General features: G+C 39.5%; 1 protein-coding gene across 2 annotated transcripts in view; it reads left to right on the top strand.

Moving 5' to 3' along the window:
- The window catches only part of LOC127423700 (ELAV-like protein 4), a 117,662-nt gene extending 98,572 nt beyond the window's left edge, over positions 1 to 19,090 (top strand). The window contains exons 6-8 of one of the 2 annotated variants that reach the window (XM_051668201.1): positions 1,168 to 1,393; positions 8,354 to 8,392; positions 15,120 to 19,090. In XM_051668201.1, the coding sequence (XP_051524161.1) occupies positions 1,168 to 1,393; positions 8,354 to 8,392; positions 15,120 to 15,447 (593 nt within the window). In that variant the 3' untranslated portion in view covers positions 15,448 to 19,090. The remainder of the gene's footprint in view (positions 1 to 1,167; positions 1,394 to 8,353; positions 8,393 to 15,119) is intronic. The other variant, XM_051668202.1, reaches the window with a different exon arrangement.
- Positions 19,091 to 19,835: the final 745 nt, after the last annotated feature.

The raw sequence follows: 19,835 nt of genomic DNA, 5'->3' as shown, positions 1-19,835 counted from the left end.
GCAGACTTTTTCCATGCAGAAATCATGATTCATCAGTAAGTTTGCGCTTGTATAATTTTTAGGGCAATTCCACACTAATCCATTTTTGTTTGAAAACTGCTGTTTGAAAAATCTTTCTAACATCATCATTTCACAAAATATGTGGTAATGGAGAGCATTTGAAAAACGTTTTCGTTGGAGGAAATGCTCTAGTGTGGATGAGAGGCATAAACGTAGCAAAATTAATGCATTAAAATTCATTTGTTGCACCTGTTTGCATTCACGTAAGACATAAGCAACTGTTAATCACTCGGCCAGAAGTGGCCAATAGAATCTCCCCATTCAATGTTCCCCATTCTGAGGGAACATTGGTCATGACTGTAAAAAGAAATCTTGTAAAAGTGTAATTCTGACATGATGTGAATGAACCATTAGTTTAACATTTAGAATCAACTCAAACCACACATAAGTAAAAATCACGGACTCCCAGTAACCTTGAATGCATTGAATTTGTTAAGATGAAATTAACAATTTTATGTTATTGAGTAACAAAGTGAGAGGTTTGGGTAACACTTTACAATAAGGTTCCATTAGGTATCTCGAACAGACAATTAACAATATATTTTCTACAGCATTTACAAATCTTAGTTGATGTTAGTTAATTAAAAATACAATTGTTCATTGTTAGTTCGTGTTAGTTCATAGTGCATTAACTAATGTTAATTAATACAACTTTTGATTTTAAAAATGTATTAGTATATGTTTTAATTAACATTAACTAAGATTAATAACTAATGTTGTTCACTAATATTAACAAATGGTACCTTATTGTAAAGCGTTACCAAGATTTGAGTATTTGAGAAATTGAGTAACTACTGTAAATGAGCCTGAGTAACTAAGTGTGCTGAAAGCCCTTATATAGAGATGATTTGGATGTGTATTATGCTAATTACTAAATTGGAGCGGACGCTCCATCATTTAGAATAATCCAAATTCATCAACATTAGAAAGAAGGTAGGAACACATTTTCCAGAAGAAACTTTTCTGTGTGCTTAAGTAAAAATACACAATTATTAGTGAATGAGACCCAATAGACTAAATATACATATTTTGGTTTATACTGCTGTTATAATCTGGATAAATCCAGTAAGTGTATGGTGTGTTGTTTCTGGTGTGCTGGCCCCACAGGTGGCTCGCGGGGTGTGGGCTTCATTCGCTTTGATAAGAGGATAGAAGCTGAGGAAGCCATCAAGGGTCTGAACGGACAGAAGCCCTCTGGGGCCGCTGAGCCCATCACAGTGAAGTTTGCCAACAACCCCAGTCAGAAGACCAGCCAGGCACTACTGTCGCAGCTGTACCAGTCTCCCAACCGACGCTACCCTGGACCCCTCCACCATCAAGCGCAAAGGTTCAGGTAAATGCAGTCAGATGGGCCTATAGGCTACAAGGTTACACTGAGCAAACAGTAGTATTCTAAAGTGTGCTATATATTAAATAGTAGTCTTTAAAAAAGGCATAAATCATTGAGGAGACTGCTAAATTGTTGGAATGCTGTAGAAAAGCATAAAGACTAGAAAATAGGTGTTGTAATTGTAAAACTATGTTGCCTGTTCACTGTTCAATATCACAACTAGGGCTGGCCGATATATTGAATTTTCACTATATTTTTGTAATGAATTGCTTGCAGTATAAAATGAACATAATGAATATCGCAATGATTTTAATGTGCTTTTTATTTGGCCTATAAGTTTCCTAAAGAGTATGTTATTAGACTAGTTTTGCTATCCTTTCTTGTCTCAGAACTCGCAAATATGAGAGCGTTAAGATACAGATGTTTTGATTGCATCTCTGATTTAAACTTCAGTAGCAAAAATGGCATTAGAGTTGGTAAGTTCGATTCATTTAAATTTTTCAATGTATCAATTCACTTTGTTTGTGTCAGGGCTCAAAAATATTTAGGGAATTCTCAGCATGGCAATTAATTATATTTTAAAGTGTATATAGGTAGTACATTTATATTTAGGTAAATATTGCTAGTATACAATTATTATGTAAGAATTGTTATATTGGTTCATATAATGTGCATTAACATTATTAAAAATAATTATTTATATATTATTCAAAAACAGTGTGGAAAATGTCATGGTTACTTTCGTAACCTCCGTTCCCTGATGGAGGGGACGAGACGTTGTGTCGATGTAGTGACACTAGGGGTCACTCTTGGGAGCCCCAAACACCTCTGCTTTTTTTTAAAAAGGCCAATGGGAATTGGCGAGTGGAATTTTCATGCCACTCCCCCGGACATACGGGTATAAAAGGAGCTGTTATGCAACCACTCAGTCAGGTTTTGTGCTGAGGAGCGAAGACCAGGTCCCGGCCATTTCAGCGGGTAGTTCAGCATTGTGGCAAGAGGGACACAACGTCTCGTTCCCTCCATCAGGAGGTTATGAAAGTAACCATGACGTTCCCTATCTGTCACTCACTCGACGTTGTGTCGATTTAGTGACACTAGGGGTCCCTATACAAAACACCATAATTATCTGAACTGTGTTACGTGAACTGGCGGTGCGTGACGGGCAGACCGCTGTGTGCCTCGTAGCCAGTGCACCAGGCATCACATAACCTCCCCCAACGCCTTATGAGCAACGAACAGTCCTTCAGGAACAAGTCGACTGCCCAACAATAGGGACAGGCTAGCCGAGGCCTCTTTTCCTCTTTTTTCTCCCCATAAAGAGTGGAATTTTTTAACCGACTGGGAGCTATAAGTGTCTATGTCGGGGGGTGTCCCTCCCAAGGGGAAGACACCGTGGAGACCACACCCCGGCCAAAAGGGGGGGGGGGGTTGGATTTTGAGTGGAATACGTCACATGGTCTTACCGAGTCTTGTCAGAAGTATGTCATGTGGAGAGGTCCCATGGTAGGTCCTACCCCAAGGGGGAGGAGTTTCTACAAAGCATGGTGACCGGGGCAGAGGGGCCTCTGCCCAAAGAAGACGCAGTTTACCGACAGGGAAATGACTTTGCGGAAGATATCACATGGGGTCGCCTTCGGAGAACCAGCACATGTGGAGCACTTACCTCAGTACAGGGCCTCATTAGCGCACGTACTGGGCTGGCAGCAAGTTTCTCTGCAAACTCAACTGCCAGAGGGCTAAGGAGGAAATTCATTAAGGGATCACAGTCTGTGAACACGACTGGGAGTCAAGAGAGCAGGTCTTCACCTCAAGGGAGGGTAAAGGCACTATGCACAAGCGCTACACCCGGCCAGCTGTCCCGGAACTTACCTGCTTGTGCCTGCAAATACACGGGACGAGACCGGCTCAACCCGGAGATTGTAGAACCTCGCAAAGGTGTTGGGTGCTGCCCAGCCCGCTGCTCTGCAGATGTCTGCCAAAGAGGCGCCACTGGCCAGGGCCCAGGAGGCCGCCACACTCCTGGTAGAGTGGGCTCGTAACCCCGCAGGGGGTGGCACATCCTGAGCCTGATATGCCATCGCGATGGCGTCAATGACCCAGTGGGCGATCCTCTGTTTGGAGACAGCGCTTCCTTTCCGCTGTCCACCAAAGCAGACAAAGAGCGGCTCGGAGCTTCTAAAGCTCTGCGTGCGATCCAAATAGATGTGTAAAGCTCGCACCGGACACAGCAACACCAAGGCTGGGTTTGCCTCCTCCTGGGGCAGCGCTTGCAGGTTCACCACCTGATCCCTAAAAGGGTTTGTGGGAACCTGGGACACATGGCTCGGTCGGGGTCTCAGGATCACATGAGAGTAACCCGGACCGAACTCCAGGCACGATTCGCTGACAGAGAACGCCTGCAGGTCCCCTACCCTCTTGATGGAAGTGAGCGCAGTCAGGAGGGCAGTCTTCAAAGAGAGTGCCTTAAGCTCAGCTGACTCTAAGGGCTTAAAGGGAGCTCCCCGTAGACCCCAAAGGACTACAGAGAGGTCCCATGAGGGGATGAGGCACGGTCTGGAGGGATTCAACCTCCAGGCCGAAGGGGAGGACCTTGTACTGGTATGCATGGCCTTCGAAGGCAAACCGCAGGAAGGGTCTGTGTCGAGGTAAGACCGAGACATGGAAGTACGTGTTCTTCAGGTCTACCGCCACGAACCAATCTTGATGCCGGACGCTCACTAGAATGTGTTTTTGCGAGAGCATCTTGAACGGGAGTCTGTGCAAAGCCCGGTTCAGTACTCATAGGTCCAGGATTGGTCGCAACTCACCGCCTTTCATCGGTACGATGACGCCGGACTCAAGGTCTCGTCCGAGTGCCCGACCGGGGCAAGCGAGCGTGCTGGGGAATGGGAGGTCCGTGGGGGGATACCCGGCAGAGGTGGTCCCATTGATGTCCCCAAATCGCCCTCAGTACTAGCCGACGCGGCCTCAAACCCGTAGGTAGAAGGACAGGTGCGGGGAGCCGCTGGGGTGGCTTGCTTTCTTACGAAAGCAAGCCGCGACCGCAACGTTGCCATGGTCATGTTCTCTCAATGAGGACATGATCCATCCACGAACGACATCCACGAACGATGTCTCCGCATGGGCAGTGCCCAGACACGTAAGACAGCGATCGTGGCCGTCAGAAGCAGAGAGATAACGACCGCAACCAGGAATAACACACAAACGGAAAGGCATTTTTAAAAAGATGTTCCATGTGTGCCGCTCTTTTTGTGAATGAAAATATACTCTTTTAGAATATACTCTCTTTCTTCGCTCTGCTGAAGTGCCCAGGGGCGTTCTCTGCACTCCACGGGTGCAGAGGGGGAGAAGCCGCTGAAATGCACCATAAATCCAGCAGTTTGAGGTGCGTCTTTGGAGGGAAATTGAATTCAGTGCACTGAATACAACCGCTCGGCTCTGAAGAGAAAATCTGAATGAGTGGTTGCATACCAGCTCCTTTTATACCCGTATGTCCGGGGGAGTGGCATGCAAATTCCACTCGCCAATTCCCATTGGCCTTTTTTCAAAAAAGCAGAGGTGTTTGGGGCTCCCAAGAGTGACCCCTAGTGTCACTACATCGACACAACGTCGAGTGAGTGACAGATAGGGAACATGCTTTGATTAATTGTAACTCGAGTTACATTTAACATTTTCACAACACTTTACAATAAGGTTGTATTTGTTAACATTAGTTAACTACATTAGTTGATGTGAACTAACAATGAGCAACACTTTTACAACACTTATTAATCTTGGTTAATGTTAATTTCAACATATACTAACATATACTTTTTAACATTAAATACTGTATATGTTAACATTAGGTAATGCATTGTGAACTAATGTGAACTAACAGTGAACAACAGTATTTTGTTAAATTAACATTAACAAAGGTTGATGTAAAATTACATTGTTCATTTTTAGTCCACGATACCTAATGCATTAACTAATGTTAACAAATACAACTTCATTGTAAAGTGCCACCAACATCACCCTTTTAAGCCATTTCAAAACAAATACATAAATATTGGATTATATATACTGAATAACATCAAAAGGCTGAAAAATTTCACAATATATTTTTAGCTATATCACCCACCCCTAGTCACAGCAGAGGAATGGCTATTCCCAAAAATGTCAAAAACAAAACAAGATTCAGAAAATAAACAAAAGTGAAGGACTGATAAGAGACAGTGGGGTTCTGTTGTTCACAATGTCCCTTTGATTTCTTTTTCTCATACGCCATCCTCCCCCTTCTTTCATTTCACATCTGTTCCTTTCATTTCAGTTCAGCAGGCCAGCAATAACTTCACTCTGGCAGCTAACACCTTTACAGCCCAAGGCAGTGGTTCTCAACCTTTTTAAAGGCACTGCAAAGTACATTTCCCTGGCATAGCCCTCACTATGCATGAAGGTGAATAGTTAGTCACAGGCAACAATAACAACACCTTTTGATCCCACTATTGAATTGGTAGGCCTTTGCTTAAGATCTCCTCTCCTCTGAGGCTAATTCACATTAAACACGAGTCACGTCTTATAAGCTTCGAGCTGGCGAAGTCTGCCAATATAGATGAATTCATCTTGCAGTGAAAGTTTACAGCTTAACAACAGCAAATATCAGTTCACAATCAAGCAGACATTTGAATGCAGTACTGATAACACAAGCTTAAGATATTTTGCTTCTTGAATCTTTTACTTTTGCATATCCAAAATGCTATTTATTCAGTTTGTGCTTTCAGTATGTGAAGTATTTATCTTCTTAGCTTAATCCAAACTAGGATCCCATGTGCTGTAAAGTTCAGCTAGAAGTAAATAGGCTTATTAGTGCAGCACACTAACTAGCTTAACCAGCAAGACTTCATTGGTGAACTATCTTCACCAGAAAGACCATAATGGTCAACTAGAATTCACAAACAAAGTTTGCTTGGCTATGCTGGTTCACCAACTAGACCGGAATCTACACCTGCACTGAAATCAGTAGAGTAGATAGTTAGCTATAAAATACTTTGGATGAGTTACCATCTATCTCATCCTGCAGCCTGGACTGTCGGTGTGATGTTTACTAAAGCAAGTGATTCTGTCAAATAGGACTCGCTGAGCAATTAGCACCTCTCTGCAATACTGATGACAGAAATTAGTAATTAATTCTTCATACATCACAAGCAGTTATTATTGAAGAGATATGAAAAGGATGAGCCCCATTTGCATGTATTAGTCAGCCTTACAAAGGCATCATTGTGTTGTGTGTGTTTGGAGAGGCAGTGTGAAAAGCTGTAGGCTGGGCCGAGCTGGGTTGAGACAGGCTTGCAGATATCTGCTTTTGCACCTCAGAGCCCTCTCTCCAGTTAACTCATTTACCCAGAAAGCAACCTGCCTCGCTAATTGGCTAATTGGCATCTTAATGACTCACACACTGAATGTCCTTGTTTTATTTTTGTTGTTTGTTTTTTTTCTCTCCAAGTTCACAGAAGGTAGAGTCACCAACTGTTGATCCACCGCAGAGAGATTCTGTGTGTGCGTATGTATGCGTGTTTGTCAGAAGTTCAGTTTGAAATGTGAGAAAGCAGTAATTAGCCCTGTCGGCCATCTTGCAAAGATTTTAATAGGAAATTAGACAGGGCCAAGCCGAGTTAGGGAAGGAGGTCGCAAAGTAGCCAAACAGACGGAAGCCCAAAATGAGAATGACTGATGGGGAAGGAAAGCGTAATACACTGGCCCAGTGGGTCACTGGGGCTAATAGAGAGACAGTAGAAAAAAGAGACAGCAAGAGAAAGAAAGGGCACTCCCAGTTAATGCTGTATTACAGCCTGCCTCCAACTTCACTGAAATGTCATTTTATATTAAAGTTTTCAGGTAGGCTGAAAAATGCACTCGGACCAATTTCATCCATAACACTAGCATATCATCTGCACATGCTCCGGCACTAAGATTCATTCACAATATCTGTTTTTACGATTCATTTATTTCTCTTTTCGAGTTGATTTGTTTTGTACTTGTTGTCATATCCCCCCCCCCCCAGGTAATTCGGGCCACTCTTTGCCATTCATTTCAAAGCAAAAATTGTCCCAAATTACCTCAATTTACTTTACATATATATTAAAAAGAGAAATTGGACAAACAAAATATCAGTTCCTCAAAATTAAAAGGATAGCTCACCCAAAAATGAAAATTCTCTCATCATTTATTCACTTTCATGCTGATCTAAACATGTATGACTTTCTTTCGTCTGTGGAACAGTAAAGGAGATGTTAGGCTGAATGTTAGCCTCAGTTGCCATTCACTTGTATGAATAAAAGATGCAATGCAATTGATTGGTGACTAAGGTGAACATCTCCTTTTTTCCATGGAGGAAAGAAAGTCATTTAAGTTGTAACAAATAAGAGTAAGTAAATGATGACAGAATTTTCATTTTTGGGTAAACTATCCCTTTAATTGTAATTCCACTCCCCTTCTACGTAGTTCGAAATGCAGACGAAAATTCTAAATTGATCTACTGTATATAAGTATTCTATGCCAGTCATAGAATCTCTTCATATTCATATTTGTAATTATGTTAAGTATGCATAATATAAAAATTAGCCATCCAGTCTAGCTGCTGTTCCAGCACCTTAGCAACATATAAACAATTTTAGGACTGCAGCACTCTTAGACTCAAGTTCAAGGCTAAATGTTCCCAAAAGCAGATAGCAATTGTGTTAAGTATATGTGATGCTGGGTGGGCAGTCGAGTGACCTCCTGTGTTACCATTAGTGCTGCTTCAAGTCTGCTGCTCTTTTGATGTATGATTGACTCTGTGAGATGCCTGATGGGGCAGCACAGTGTAATGGCCCATTGCTGGATGGGCGTCTTCTTCAGTGAGGCAGGGATGTAGCATTAGTTCCATTGAGTGAGTCGACCATCTGCCTGGCATTAACCCCAGAACCCTCCTTCTCTTTACAGGCTGGACAATTTGCTTAATATGGCCTATGGCGTTAAGAGGTAATTAAAACTTCACCGAATGCCAGATGTCCATGTTGACAGTATGATTTTTATCCTGTTTTTTTTTTTTTTTTTTTGCTTCCTTTTCTAAAAATCACATGCATTCAGTTCAGTTCATAGTTTTCGTCTTTCCTTGAGTTTCCTTTTGCTTATTCCTTTTTTTTTTTACTCGATTCCTTTTTATTTCAACCTACCAATCAGTAGCCCTAAACGTAAACGTAAGTGTAAGTATCTTTATAATTTGTAGTGTTGAATATGCATTGTTTGATTATGATGATTATGAGTTCTATATTCCGTTTTGGTATTTTGTGTTTTATTGTGTGTAAAATATGTTATGAGGCGTGGCTTCAAAAGGATTCAGGGGCTGAAACTGTACTTCCGTCCAGCTCAGGGTTATAGATAGCTGCATATAATTTTTTACACAGAGAGTCTAACACAGAGTACCAACCAGATGTGATGCAATAAAGCATCAAGCAATAAAATGTCTTCTGTGTAATTAAAAATGTTTGTCAGGCCACAACAAGTGACAAGCAACAGGACATTCTGTCAGTCACTTAGTTTCTGTTTCTGAGGCGTCACGCCTATCATGAAATCTCATTGGTCCAAAAAATCTCGATTTTCCGATGCATTGTGATCATTTGAATGATCCCAATATTGACTCTTCAGTCTTAAGATCAATGTGAGTAAATCACTCGCACATGCAACCAAATAGTGCACTATTTGACTAAAAATGTCTGTGATTAGCCACTGGCTGGTAAATGTTCAGATTTTGCTTACCAGTGATTGTGAAGTTTAGTGGCAAAAAAATTCAGTTCACTGCACGTTGAGAGTAAAATTTTGGTTTAACTCGTTCCGTGCAATGTGTGTCTAAATACGAGATCCACGTAATTCATATGTCGATATATGAATAACGCCCTTTTAATACCCTTTCTGTTCTTTATAGTCAGTTTTTGATTAAATCAACAAAAAAATAAACATTTAATTCTAATCACACATAGCTGGGATTTGATAAAGAAAAAGTATGACTCTTGTGAATATGCGCTCAAACAAAACAAAAAAACATTAAAGCTCACTAAACTGCCAGTATTCTTAAAGAGACAAGACAACAGTACCGTTTCAGTACTTGTTCTACAAGTCCGTGAACTTGCAAATAGTACAAATTATGCATGTATTGTAAACAATAATATATATATATATATATATATATATACACACAGTATACCGTCGCTGTCTGATGAAAATCATGTATCTCTAAAAAATTCATTTTTCAAGAGCATGGAAAAACTCTTTTTCTCATAAATAATCTTACAAAATGAATTGAAAATAACATAATTAGTCACCTTTAGCACCATAAATAGAATACTATCATTACACATCTGTTAGTGAACTGTTCGATATTTCAATTGGATTTGGATTTTTGTTAGCTAACATGGACATACATGGTTTTCTCATCATGGGTTCCAATGGCACATGCTCAGTTACAGACTTGATTGGTAGGTTATCGATTGCTAGAGAATTTATACTATTTTAGATCGTAATTAGTTTTATGACTAGGGTTTCTAGTCCGGTTGTTGAGTGGACAGTTCGGTTTCGAGACGCATTTTCTGGGTCCAACACATAAATTGCCTGTCAGAATTAGCTTTCACTCACAGTTTCGCAAAGATGAAAATCTGGCAACCGTATATGGCTGGTATAGTCTACTTTTAAAGCCACCTGACATTGTGTGTGCATGTTAGGGTAATCACAGAGCCAGCGCGATGTAGGCAAACTCTTCTCTACACTTCAGCCAGACAGCTGAGGTAAATTAGTTGACGCTCTTCAAAACATAAGGACATACGCCGTTTTGATGGACACTTCTCAAGACCGATTGAGATACTTGTTAAACAGATAGGCTGATTAAACATCTTTTCATTGGTAATTTCGATGCACAATTCAAACAGTAGGAAGAGATCATTCGGTGCATTCCGTCTATGGTAAAAATTCAAAATCGCCAAAAGTGGGGATACATGTTTTTCATCGGACAGTGACAACATACAGTATACACTGGCGACCAGAAGTTTGGAATAATGTACAGATTTTGCTGTTTCAGAAGAAAACTGGTACTTTAATTCACCAAAGTGGCATTCAACTGATCACAAAGTATAGTCAGGACATGACTGATGTAAAAAACAGCACCATCACTATTTGAAAAAAGTCATTTTTGATCAAATCTATACAGGCCCCATTTCCAGCAGCCATCACTTCAACACATCCTTGAGTATTCATTCTTAATTGCTAATTTGGTACTAGAAAATCACTTGCCATTATATCAAACACAGTTGAAAGCTATTTGGTTAAATTAAGCTTAACATTGTCTTTGTGTTCGTTTATGAGTTGCCACAGTATGCACTAGACTGGCATGTCTTAAGGTCAACATTAGGTCAAAAATGGCAAAAAAGAAACTCATCAGTCAGTCATTGCTTTGAGGAATGAATGCTATACAATGCTTGAAATTTCCAAAAAAAACTGAAGATTTCATAAAAAGGTGTACTCTACAGTCTTCAAAGACAAAGGACAACTGGCTCTAACAAGGACAGAAAGAGATGTGGAAGTCCAGATGTACAACTAAACAAGAGGATAAGTACATCAGAGTCTCTAGTTTGAGAAATAGACACCTAACATGTCCTCAACTGACAGCTTCATTGAATTCTACCTGCTCAACACCAGTTTCATGTACAACAGTAAAGAGAAGACTCAGGGGTGCAGCCCTAATTGGAAGAATTGCAAAGAAAAAGCCACTTTTGAAACAGAAAAACAAAAAGAAAAGTTTAGAGTGGGCAAAGAAACACAGACCAGATAATAGGAAAAGAGTGTTATGGATCTTCACCCCATTGAGCTTTTGTGGGATCAGCTAGACTGTAAGGTGCATGAGAAGTACCCGACAAGACAGCCACATCTATGGCAAGTGCTACAGGAAGCGTGGGGTGAAATGTCACCTGAGTATCTGGACAAACTGACAGCTAGAATGCCAAGGATCTGCAAAGCTGTCATTGCTGCACATGGAGTATTTTTTGATGAGAACTCTTTGAAGTATTTTTTTCAAACTGTAATAGTAATTGTTCACGTTATTAATGTCCTGACTATATATTGTGATCAGTTGAATGCCACTTTGGTGAATAAAAGTACTAATTTCTTTCCATAAGAGCAAAATCTGTACATTATCCCATACTTTTGGCCACCAGTGTGTGTATATATATATATATATATATATATATATATATATATATATATATATATATATATATATATATATAGTTAAATGTTTATTGTTTACAGTACATGCTTAATTTATAATGAAAAATATATAAATAAAATTTCAAGAGATTAAATATATTGATGGAATGCATGGAGTTTGTACTAAGCTAAAATGTGAACAAAATAATGAAAAACTAATGATAAAATTAAATTTATAAAATCAGTTTTTCATAATGTACCCTTGACTGTAATGTACAATTAACAGCATTAGCTAAGCGAGTATTGCTTTCATATGTAATCAAAATGGACATTATAATTTAAATATACACAAATGATTCAGAATCTAATTCAAATTGGAAGCAAATCAAATAGGGAGCTATTGAATTTTAAATTGAATCGAATCAGGAAATCTGTAGCAATACCCAGCCCCTACACAACTTCACATTAAACCTTAATGGACAAAAAAATTGCTTGTCACTTTGAACTTGTCTCATCGTGCCTGTTTAGGAGGACACGGTAAAATAGAAAACTTGGTGACACTACAATAATGTTGTATTCATTAACAGTAGTTAACGCAATAGTTAACATAAACTAACAATAAGCAATTCTTTTACAGCATTTATTAATCTTGGATATTGTTAATTTATACATATTGTATACTACTATAATACACGTTTTTACATTTCAAGTTGTATATGTTAACATTGATTAACACAATAGAAAATAACAAAAACCAAAATGAACGATAGTATTTTGAACATTAAATTAGTTCACCCAAAAATTTAAATTCTTTCATTTACTCTCATTCATTTACTTATGTTGTTTCAAACCTGTATTTCTTCTTTGAAATACAAAAGGAAATTATAGGCAGAATGTAAGGCTCAGTCACATGGAAAACAAAAGCCTCAGTCACCATTCACTTTCATAGCATCTTTTTTAATTACAATGAAAGTGAGGGTTTTGTTTTTCATGGAAGAAGGCAACTCATACAGGTTTGGAACAACATCAGAGTGAATAAATGATGACAAAATTGTAATTTTTAGCCCTTTAACTAATGTTAACCAATAGAATGTTATGACTTATTTTTTGGTTTTATGTGTTTGAATAAGTTGGTGTAGAGCTAGACGGAGGGGGTGACAGCTCACCTGGATCCCTGCAGGAAATGTAGCATTTCACTGCAGGTTTAGGAGCCTCTGATCAGTTGGGTTTGCTCATGTTCTTTTTGCTTTGTGCTGCTGTGATTGTAGTGAAAAGGCTTCTTTTCAACATGTTTTAGTGCTTATGACATTTTGTTGCATATTTTAGTATCTATTGAAACACTTTGATGTCCAACGAACACCAAAGACTCAAGGCTAAGATGAAGGGGGGTAGCATGAAAGGTTGTGCATTGCGTGTGTGTTTTTTCATAGATAGTTTGTGTAATGATTGAAGGCTCCATATTTTATTGGATTTCTTCTCTTTCTAGAGAAGTCAATTTCTGTTTAGCAGTGGCTGATCAGAATAAAACATTTCAGTTTTTGTTGTTGGGAAAGCATGCTCGCAGAGAAAATGTGTTCCGAAAAAATTATAAAATTTTGTGTAACAGTTTAAGGATGGGCAAGGAGGAGGGAACTGGCTGAACAGTAAACATAAAGTTTTAATGATATAAATTAACTTAAAACAAACATATACAAACAGACACACATGCAGTGTGGCCGAGTGTGTCCCTCTCTCTCTCTCGAACTGGCATCTCCGGCTCCCCTTTATCTCGCTTTCCCGCTGATCAGCTGATTCAGTGCCGGCCGTGCAGCCTCACGGCCCGGCCACGCCCTCCTCCTCGTCACACTTTGTTTAGAAAAATCTGTGCTTCATCTGTTCTGTGTCAAGAGCTAACAAGTCACAGGAAGGGAAAACACTAAAACAGGATATGCAAACAAGGCAACAAGATCTTTCAAAACAAATGAAGAAAAGAAGACTCCTTTTTATTTACACTGTGCAATCAGCTGTCAAATTGCTGAAAATGACATAAGCCTGTCTGTCTCAAGAGAGAGAAAAAGAGAGAATTTAGGGGGGAGGTGTCGTGCTCAGTGAGCATGCTGTGGAAGGTAATTTATGAACAGAGCCCAGTCTGAAGAAGTGAGCATCACTTGGTGAAGGTGGGCAGCATGGAAGGGTGGGATGGCTCCAGGTCAGTCACTTGTTGCTATGCAACTCTTTGTCCAACAGACAGCGCTCGGCCCTGCCCTTGTAGTCACTAGATGCCTCTGTGTCAGCAATAAGCTCGTACGACCCTCACCCACTCGCTCTACTACAGATGACTGGCATCCAAATTACCACGAATCCATATTTTGCCTTCGTCTCCATGATGAATAATGGTGCCAGATTCATTATTTACAGAGAAATACCGCCGTAATTGAAGTCATAAGATGGTTGCTTGTCACACGGCGCAAAGTGAACCGACTTACCATTATACCCTTCATTTACATAATGAGACACAAGCGACAGGACACAAAAGAGAAAGAGAAAGACAGATGCATTGACTCTGCCAGGATGAACGGGCTAAAACGCAGATGAAACGTCTGAGTAATTCTTGGCAGAACAAGAAGCAGGGAATTTGCTGGCCCTGTAGTCCGTGCAGTGCTATCAATCACAGTTACACACTGCAGAGCGGCAGAGGGTGTGGGTGAATACACTCTTGTTCCCCTTGCTAGCTAGCTGCAAAGCACCACTTCCATTTTCTGCTTGCTGGCAGCTACCTATCCCCCCTCCTTATCTTTGTTGAAGACGACAGCAGCAAAGCGGAAATCTCAATTAAAGCACACCCAATAATGCCTATAGTCATTCCTTAAGAGGTGGAACACAAAATGAACCTTTTATCCAATTTACCTTTTATTTAAAGTGGAAATTTCCTTAAAGCGGAAAGGCAATTAAGTGAAATCAACTGAGCATTCAAATCTCTGTATCATGAGGGAGGAAAAAAGGGGGAGAAAGGAATGAATACAAGAAGTATGAGAGCAGATTTACTGATGAATTTCAAAGGTAGTAATGCGCAGAGTTCTCATAAGTTCTTCATATTTTCAATAGATCCACACAGGAAGACAGGGAAAGAAAAGAGCTCTGTGTCTCGGCGCCCGTGCGAATAACATTTCTGCACAGCCCCCTGCAACCGGCATCGGAGCGCAGCCTTTTTATTCGCCATTCAACAAACCCTCCGGTTGCCTTGCGTCTGAAGAATGGAGCAGATACTCAGACTTGTGTCGGATAAAAAGTGGTAGATTGAAAAGATTGCAATGGCACACTGCTAGTGATATTCCAGGCCTAGTCTCGATCACATCTGCCTGTGATTGTGAAGGTGAAATTTCAAGTCTACATAGCATTGAGTACTAGCGCAACTCTTCAAAAATCAGCAGGTGAAGACAGTTAGATACAGCAAGTTTCAGTTGTGATTCAGTGCCACAAAACAACTTTCAGTTTTTTTCACCTCTTTCATTTTTTCCTTTCTCTCTTCCCCCAGGTTCTCTCCCATCACTATTGATAGCATGACCAGTCTAGTAGGGATGAATATCCCAGGTCACACAGGAACAGGCTGGTGTATCTTCGTCTACAACCTGTCACCAGACTCGGACGAGAGCGTTTTGTGGCAGCTCTTCGGACCGTTCGGCGCTGTCAACAATGTCAAGGTGATCCGTGACTTCAACACCAACAAGTGCAAGGGGTTCGGTTTCGTCACCATGACGAACTACGACGAAGCGGCCATGGCCATCGCCAGTCTGAATGGGTATCGGTTGGGTGACCGAGTCTTGCAGGTGTCTTTCAAGACCAACAAGACCCACAAGTCTTGAACACCCTTCCCATAACTTGTGTAGCTTTAAACAGCTCCTCTATTACTAAAACCCACCTCTGCCCACTCAGCTACTCAAAACAGGAACACATTCAACCAACAAACCCACAAAAAAGAACTGGATATGGCTTATAACTTAACTTTGGACCTATAAGCCAATGTTGCCTAAGTATTACAAAATGACAAATTGAGAATACTCATTATTTGTAAACCCTGGATGTGGTACAGGGATTCTGTTGTATATCTTTTGAGTTCTTGTGGTTGTTTTCTCTTTTTTTTCTTTCTTTTTTTTTTCTCTGTAAACAGTAGCAAAACCAGACCGCCCTTATTTTGAAGAAGAAAATGTCCTTCTTTAGATCGAACTCTCTTGGTTTCGATTCAGGATTTTTTCTTTCTTTTTTAAATCCGGATCCACTGTCGTTAGAATAACACCTCCCTGGTAAGAGAACAGGAGGGGGCTCTTTTTAAAAATCGTTGATCATTCATTCATTTGTTTTGGTGTAAATTGTTAGAAATCCCCAAAATGAATTGACAGGGATGACGCCATCCCTTTTCTCTAATGCAGAAGAAGTTTCTAGCATAGTTTTGGTTTTGTACTACAAGCAAAACACACGTCTGTCCTCACGGGGGATTAGGGGGAAGGGGAGAGGGAAGGGATGGGTTAGCACTCCTGATGACATGTTACGTACAAAAAAAAAAAACCTACACACACACTGTTGCCAAAGAGAAAATCTCTTTGCTTGAAAATGCGTTTAGAAAATAATGAAAAAATAAAGAGAAAGAGGATCTATTTTTATAAATAATGATTAAAATAATTATTGAAGAATTTTTACAAGAATCTGGATTTGAAAAAAGAGAAAAATATTTTGACTGGCTAATTAGGGATGGGGGAGGGATCAGGTGCCACCTTGTCTTGTTCGTTCTGCCGTGGTACTTTTTAGGATCAAAGGTTGTTTGTTTTTTGCGAGAACTGGATTGGCGATGGTTTTGTAGATGGAAGAATTTATCAAGGGATGCAAATTCAGGCAGGTAATTTTTCATAGCAGTAATTATTCAACAGCGATACCCAACAGGAGACGGAGAGGGGTCTTCCCAGGCTGATCACATCTTCACAGTCAAGAGCCCAAAGCAAGGCCACTCATCGTACACTCATTTTCTTTAGACCATCAGTCTTTGGGATATAAGTAATAAAGATGTATACACACACTTATCCATTTGGAAAGCATACATGATTGCATTTCGTTCGCTCTAATTTTGTGGTATTGCATTTGAGATGTACTTCCTTTAGCGATCAACAGTAGGTGCTATATTACATGGTTCACATATCTTAAATATCCAACTTTGTTGTTCTTCGTGTTGTTTAGAGAGAAAAAAAGAAAATTTCGATGTTGGCATTATATTAAGCTGCTGTTTTATCTTTTTTGTTTTGTTGTTGTTTACTTTGATTGTCGGCCCCCATCTGGTCCCCCAGATTAACAAATTCGGGCCTTGTAATAATCACTTGACAAGATTTCTTTGGCTTGCTTACTTCTAGGTTATTTGCTGAGTGTACAGCATTTGTCGAAATTCAGCGATAATTAGCTAGTTTTGTTAGTCTAGTATTCGTTTCCTCAAAGGATCTATTACAACTGTGTATTTCTTTGTTGTGTACAAATAGATATATAGTCAACATTTTCTGTTCCGAGATCTATATCTATCTGAGTTGTCACTGTTTTTTGTTTGGGATTGTCTTTTTTCATATGAAAACTTTATGAAGTGATGGTTCAGTTACTTAGAAAACTCGTGAGGAATCCTGTTTAATATGTTGTCATGTCGCTTGTGAAGATAAAGAAAAAAATCAAGAAAAAAAGAACTGAAAAATTGGATCAGTTTATTTGATTTACCACCGCAGCAAAAGAACAAAAACAAAAAGCTTCTTGAGAAAAGCTGTATTTATTTATTGACTGATTGATAGATTGTTTCATTGATTAAATTATTTATTTATCTCGATTATTTATTCGTTCGTTTCTTATGTTGTCTGTGTTTTTTGCGTGATTCTGGTACAGGGAGGGGGGTCTTTCTGAGCTAAAGGGAACAAATGACTAGGGGAGACGCTCTTCCATTAGTCCTGTGCACTGAGAACTTTTAGTACGTTTGTGCTTTGTACCGATATATCAAAATTACAATATAAAAAAATTTAAAAGTCAAAAATGAAAAAAATGTCAAGAGGGTTGGTGAGGCTCTTCCCTTATTAATAGAAACAGTTACTCGCTATGCATAACCTAGCCGATAGTTCAATTTGCTATTGCTTTTTTCTTGTCTTGTTAAACATAAATCTTTAAATCTTTTTCAATAAAGTTTAGTCTTAATAGAATGTTATAACAGTTGTTCTGGTTCAATATAACCTGTGATAAGTTTGTGTAGTTTTAAAAGCCAATTCCCACCCTCCCTCCACACACTACCGTTGCTTTGTGATTAAACTTTATGCAAAAATGTGGGTCTGAAATGTAGTTTCTCATGGATCTCTACCACATTCATGTCAGGCTTTGCTGCCCTAATTTGATCAATATGTGTATTGTTTTAGTATTATTCACTGAATTTGAAATGTAACCTTCATTTAAATGACTTCTGCCATACTCCAAAAAAGCATTGACTCTGATTGTACTGGTTGAAGAGAAAAGAAATAGCTATAGAAGACACTATTTGATAGATGACACCTGTTATATATTTTCTAAGATATAGTCTATTTTGAGAGGTAAATTTCCTGATTGGAGAACTCAGCTCATGTTGAGATAAGAAGACCAGTGTGAATGCTGGAGAACTATAGAAAATCATGCAGATACTATACATTCATGAACAGTCTTACATTCCTCCACCTCCTCAACTACACCTATAATGTCATCCATCCTTCCCCTGCTCCATCTCTAGGGGCGGCGGCACAGCCCTTCTCAAACCCCGCTGCGGCTGGGAGTTTGAATTATGCAATGACCCTAGTAGAATGTTGTTCTGATGAACAAATTTCCTATATTACGTCCTCCTCTTTTGGTTAATGGCATCACCCTCTGTGCATCTGAACGTCAACGGCTGTAAGAGAGCGTGTTTAGAACGCGTCTGTGTGTGTGAGTGAGTGTTTGTGGGGGTGTTTGAAACATGGGGCCATGCCTCTACAGTGCTGCCCAAATCGCAGTGTCTGTCCCCCTGTAGCGCCTTATAGTGGCAGCCTGCCAATAGGAACCCATAAGCCAGTAGTGTAGGAGGGAAGGTAAAGTGAGGAACAAGGCTCTTGTCATAATTCATTTTCTCCTGAAATGTGTTCATTACTATCTGAAAAATCTATAAATCTTTAAAGACAAAAAAGATGGAAAAAAAAAAAGTTCACCGGACCAAGCTGGTCTCTCCTACTTACGTTATTACTTATCTATCGATTATTGATTATTGTTACTATGATTAATATTATTCTCATTATCCTTATTCTTATTACGAATCAAATTACTGCGATGAATGACTTCATGTTATCCTTGCTAGTTTAGGTCATTTCTGAAACTGGAAACAAAATATGGAAAAAATACTTGCTGTAAATGTTTTTTTCTTTTTCATAAAACTGTTGTGTTTGAATTATTTGTACTTTTGAATGTTGGGACAATAAAATAAGGTGTTGAAAGCTGTGTTGTGCCATGTCGTGTTAAAAAAATATATATCTTTTTTGGTAGCATTTTGCCCCTCGTGTAACATAATGGGATTTAACTTAATAAAACCAATATAATCAGAAATCCTTACATTTAAAACTTTCACAGGAGGTTGTTTCATTTTCTTATTACCCTGAAGGCACCAAATGTCACTTAAGCTGCACCTTTTTGATATGAATTTGATCAGTTATCCAAATGAGCGTGAATGCCAGTGTTATTACTTTCACTAAAGTTACATTTAAAAAAGAGGCACAGTAGGTTATTACATTAAGCATGCCTCTCGCAGTCTGTAATACAGCACAGACAGCTGTGGTATAGTGAGATGATGATGAGAGCACAGTGCCCCCTGTATTCTTCCTGAAGAATTGACTTGTGCATTTCAAAACTACAAGTGTCCCTGCTTTAAGCAAAAAAGGCAAATAAACTGTATTTATGAAGGCAAATAGCCTATGCAAAAAATTCAGTCATCACGCTTAAAACAACATTTGAATTGATAAAATGATAGTTCATTTAAAAACATCATGAGCTTGAGTAAATAATGGCAGAATCCTCATTTTGTTGGGTTAACTATCCCTTTAAATGTTACAAAGGTTTCATTAAAGTCAATTAGTATGGAAGTGCTATCGCTCAACACATGGATGGCTGGCCTCAGTTTGTGGCCTGTGCCTTTGGGCTGGATGGGGCATGATGCTGCGCTGAAGGGCAAAAGGGGTATGGGGTGTGA

This window comes from Myxocyprinus asiaticus, chromosome 33 (genome assembly GCF_019703515.2).
Source record: "Myxocyprinus asiaticus isolate MX2 ecotype Aquarium Trade chromosome 33, UBuf_Myxa_2, whole genome shotgun sequence".
Taxonomy (NCBI): Eukaryota; Metazoa; Chordata; class Actinopteri; order Cypriniformes; family Catostomidae; genus Myxocyprinus; species Myxocyprinus asiaticus.
Note: the sequence above shows the minus strand (reverse complement) of the source record. Positions and strands in the feature narration are given on the sequence as shown.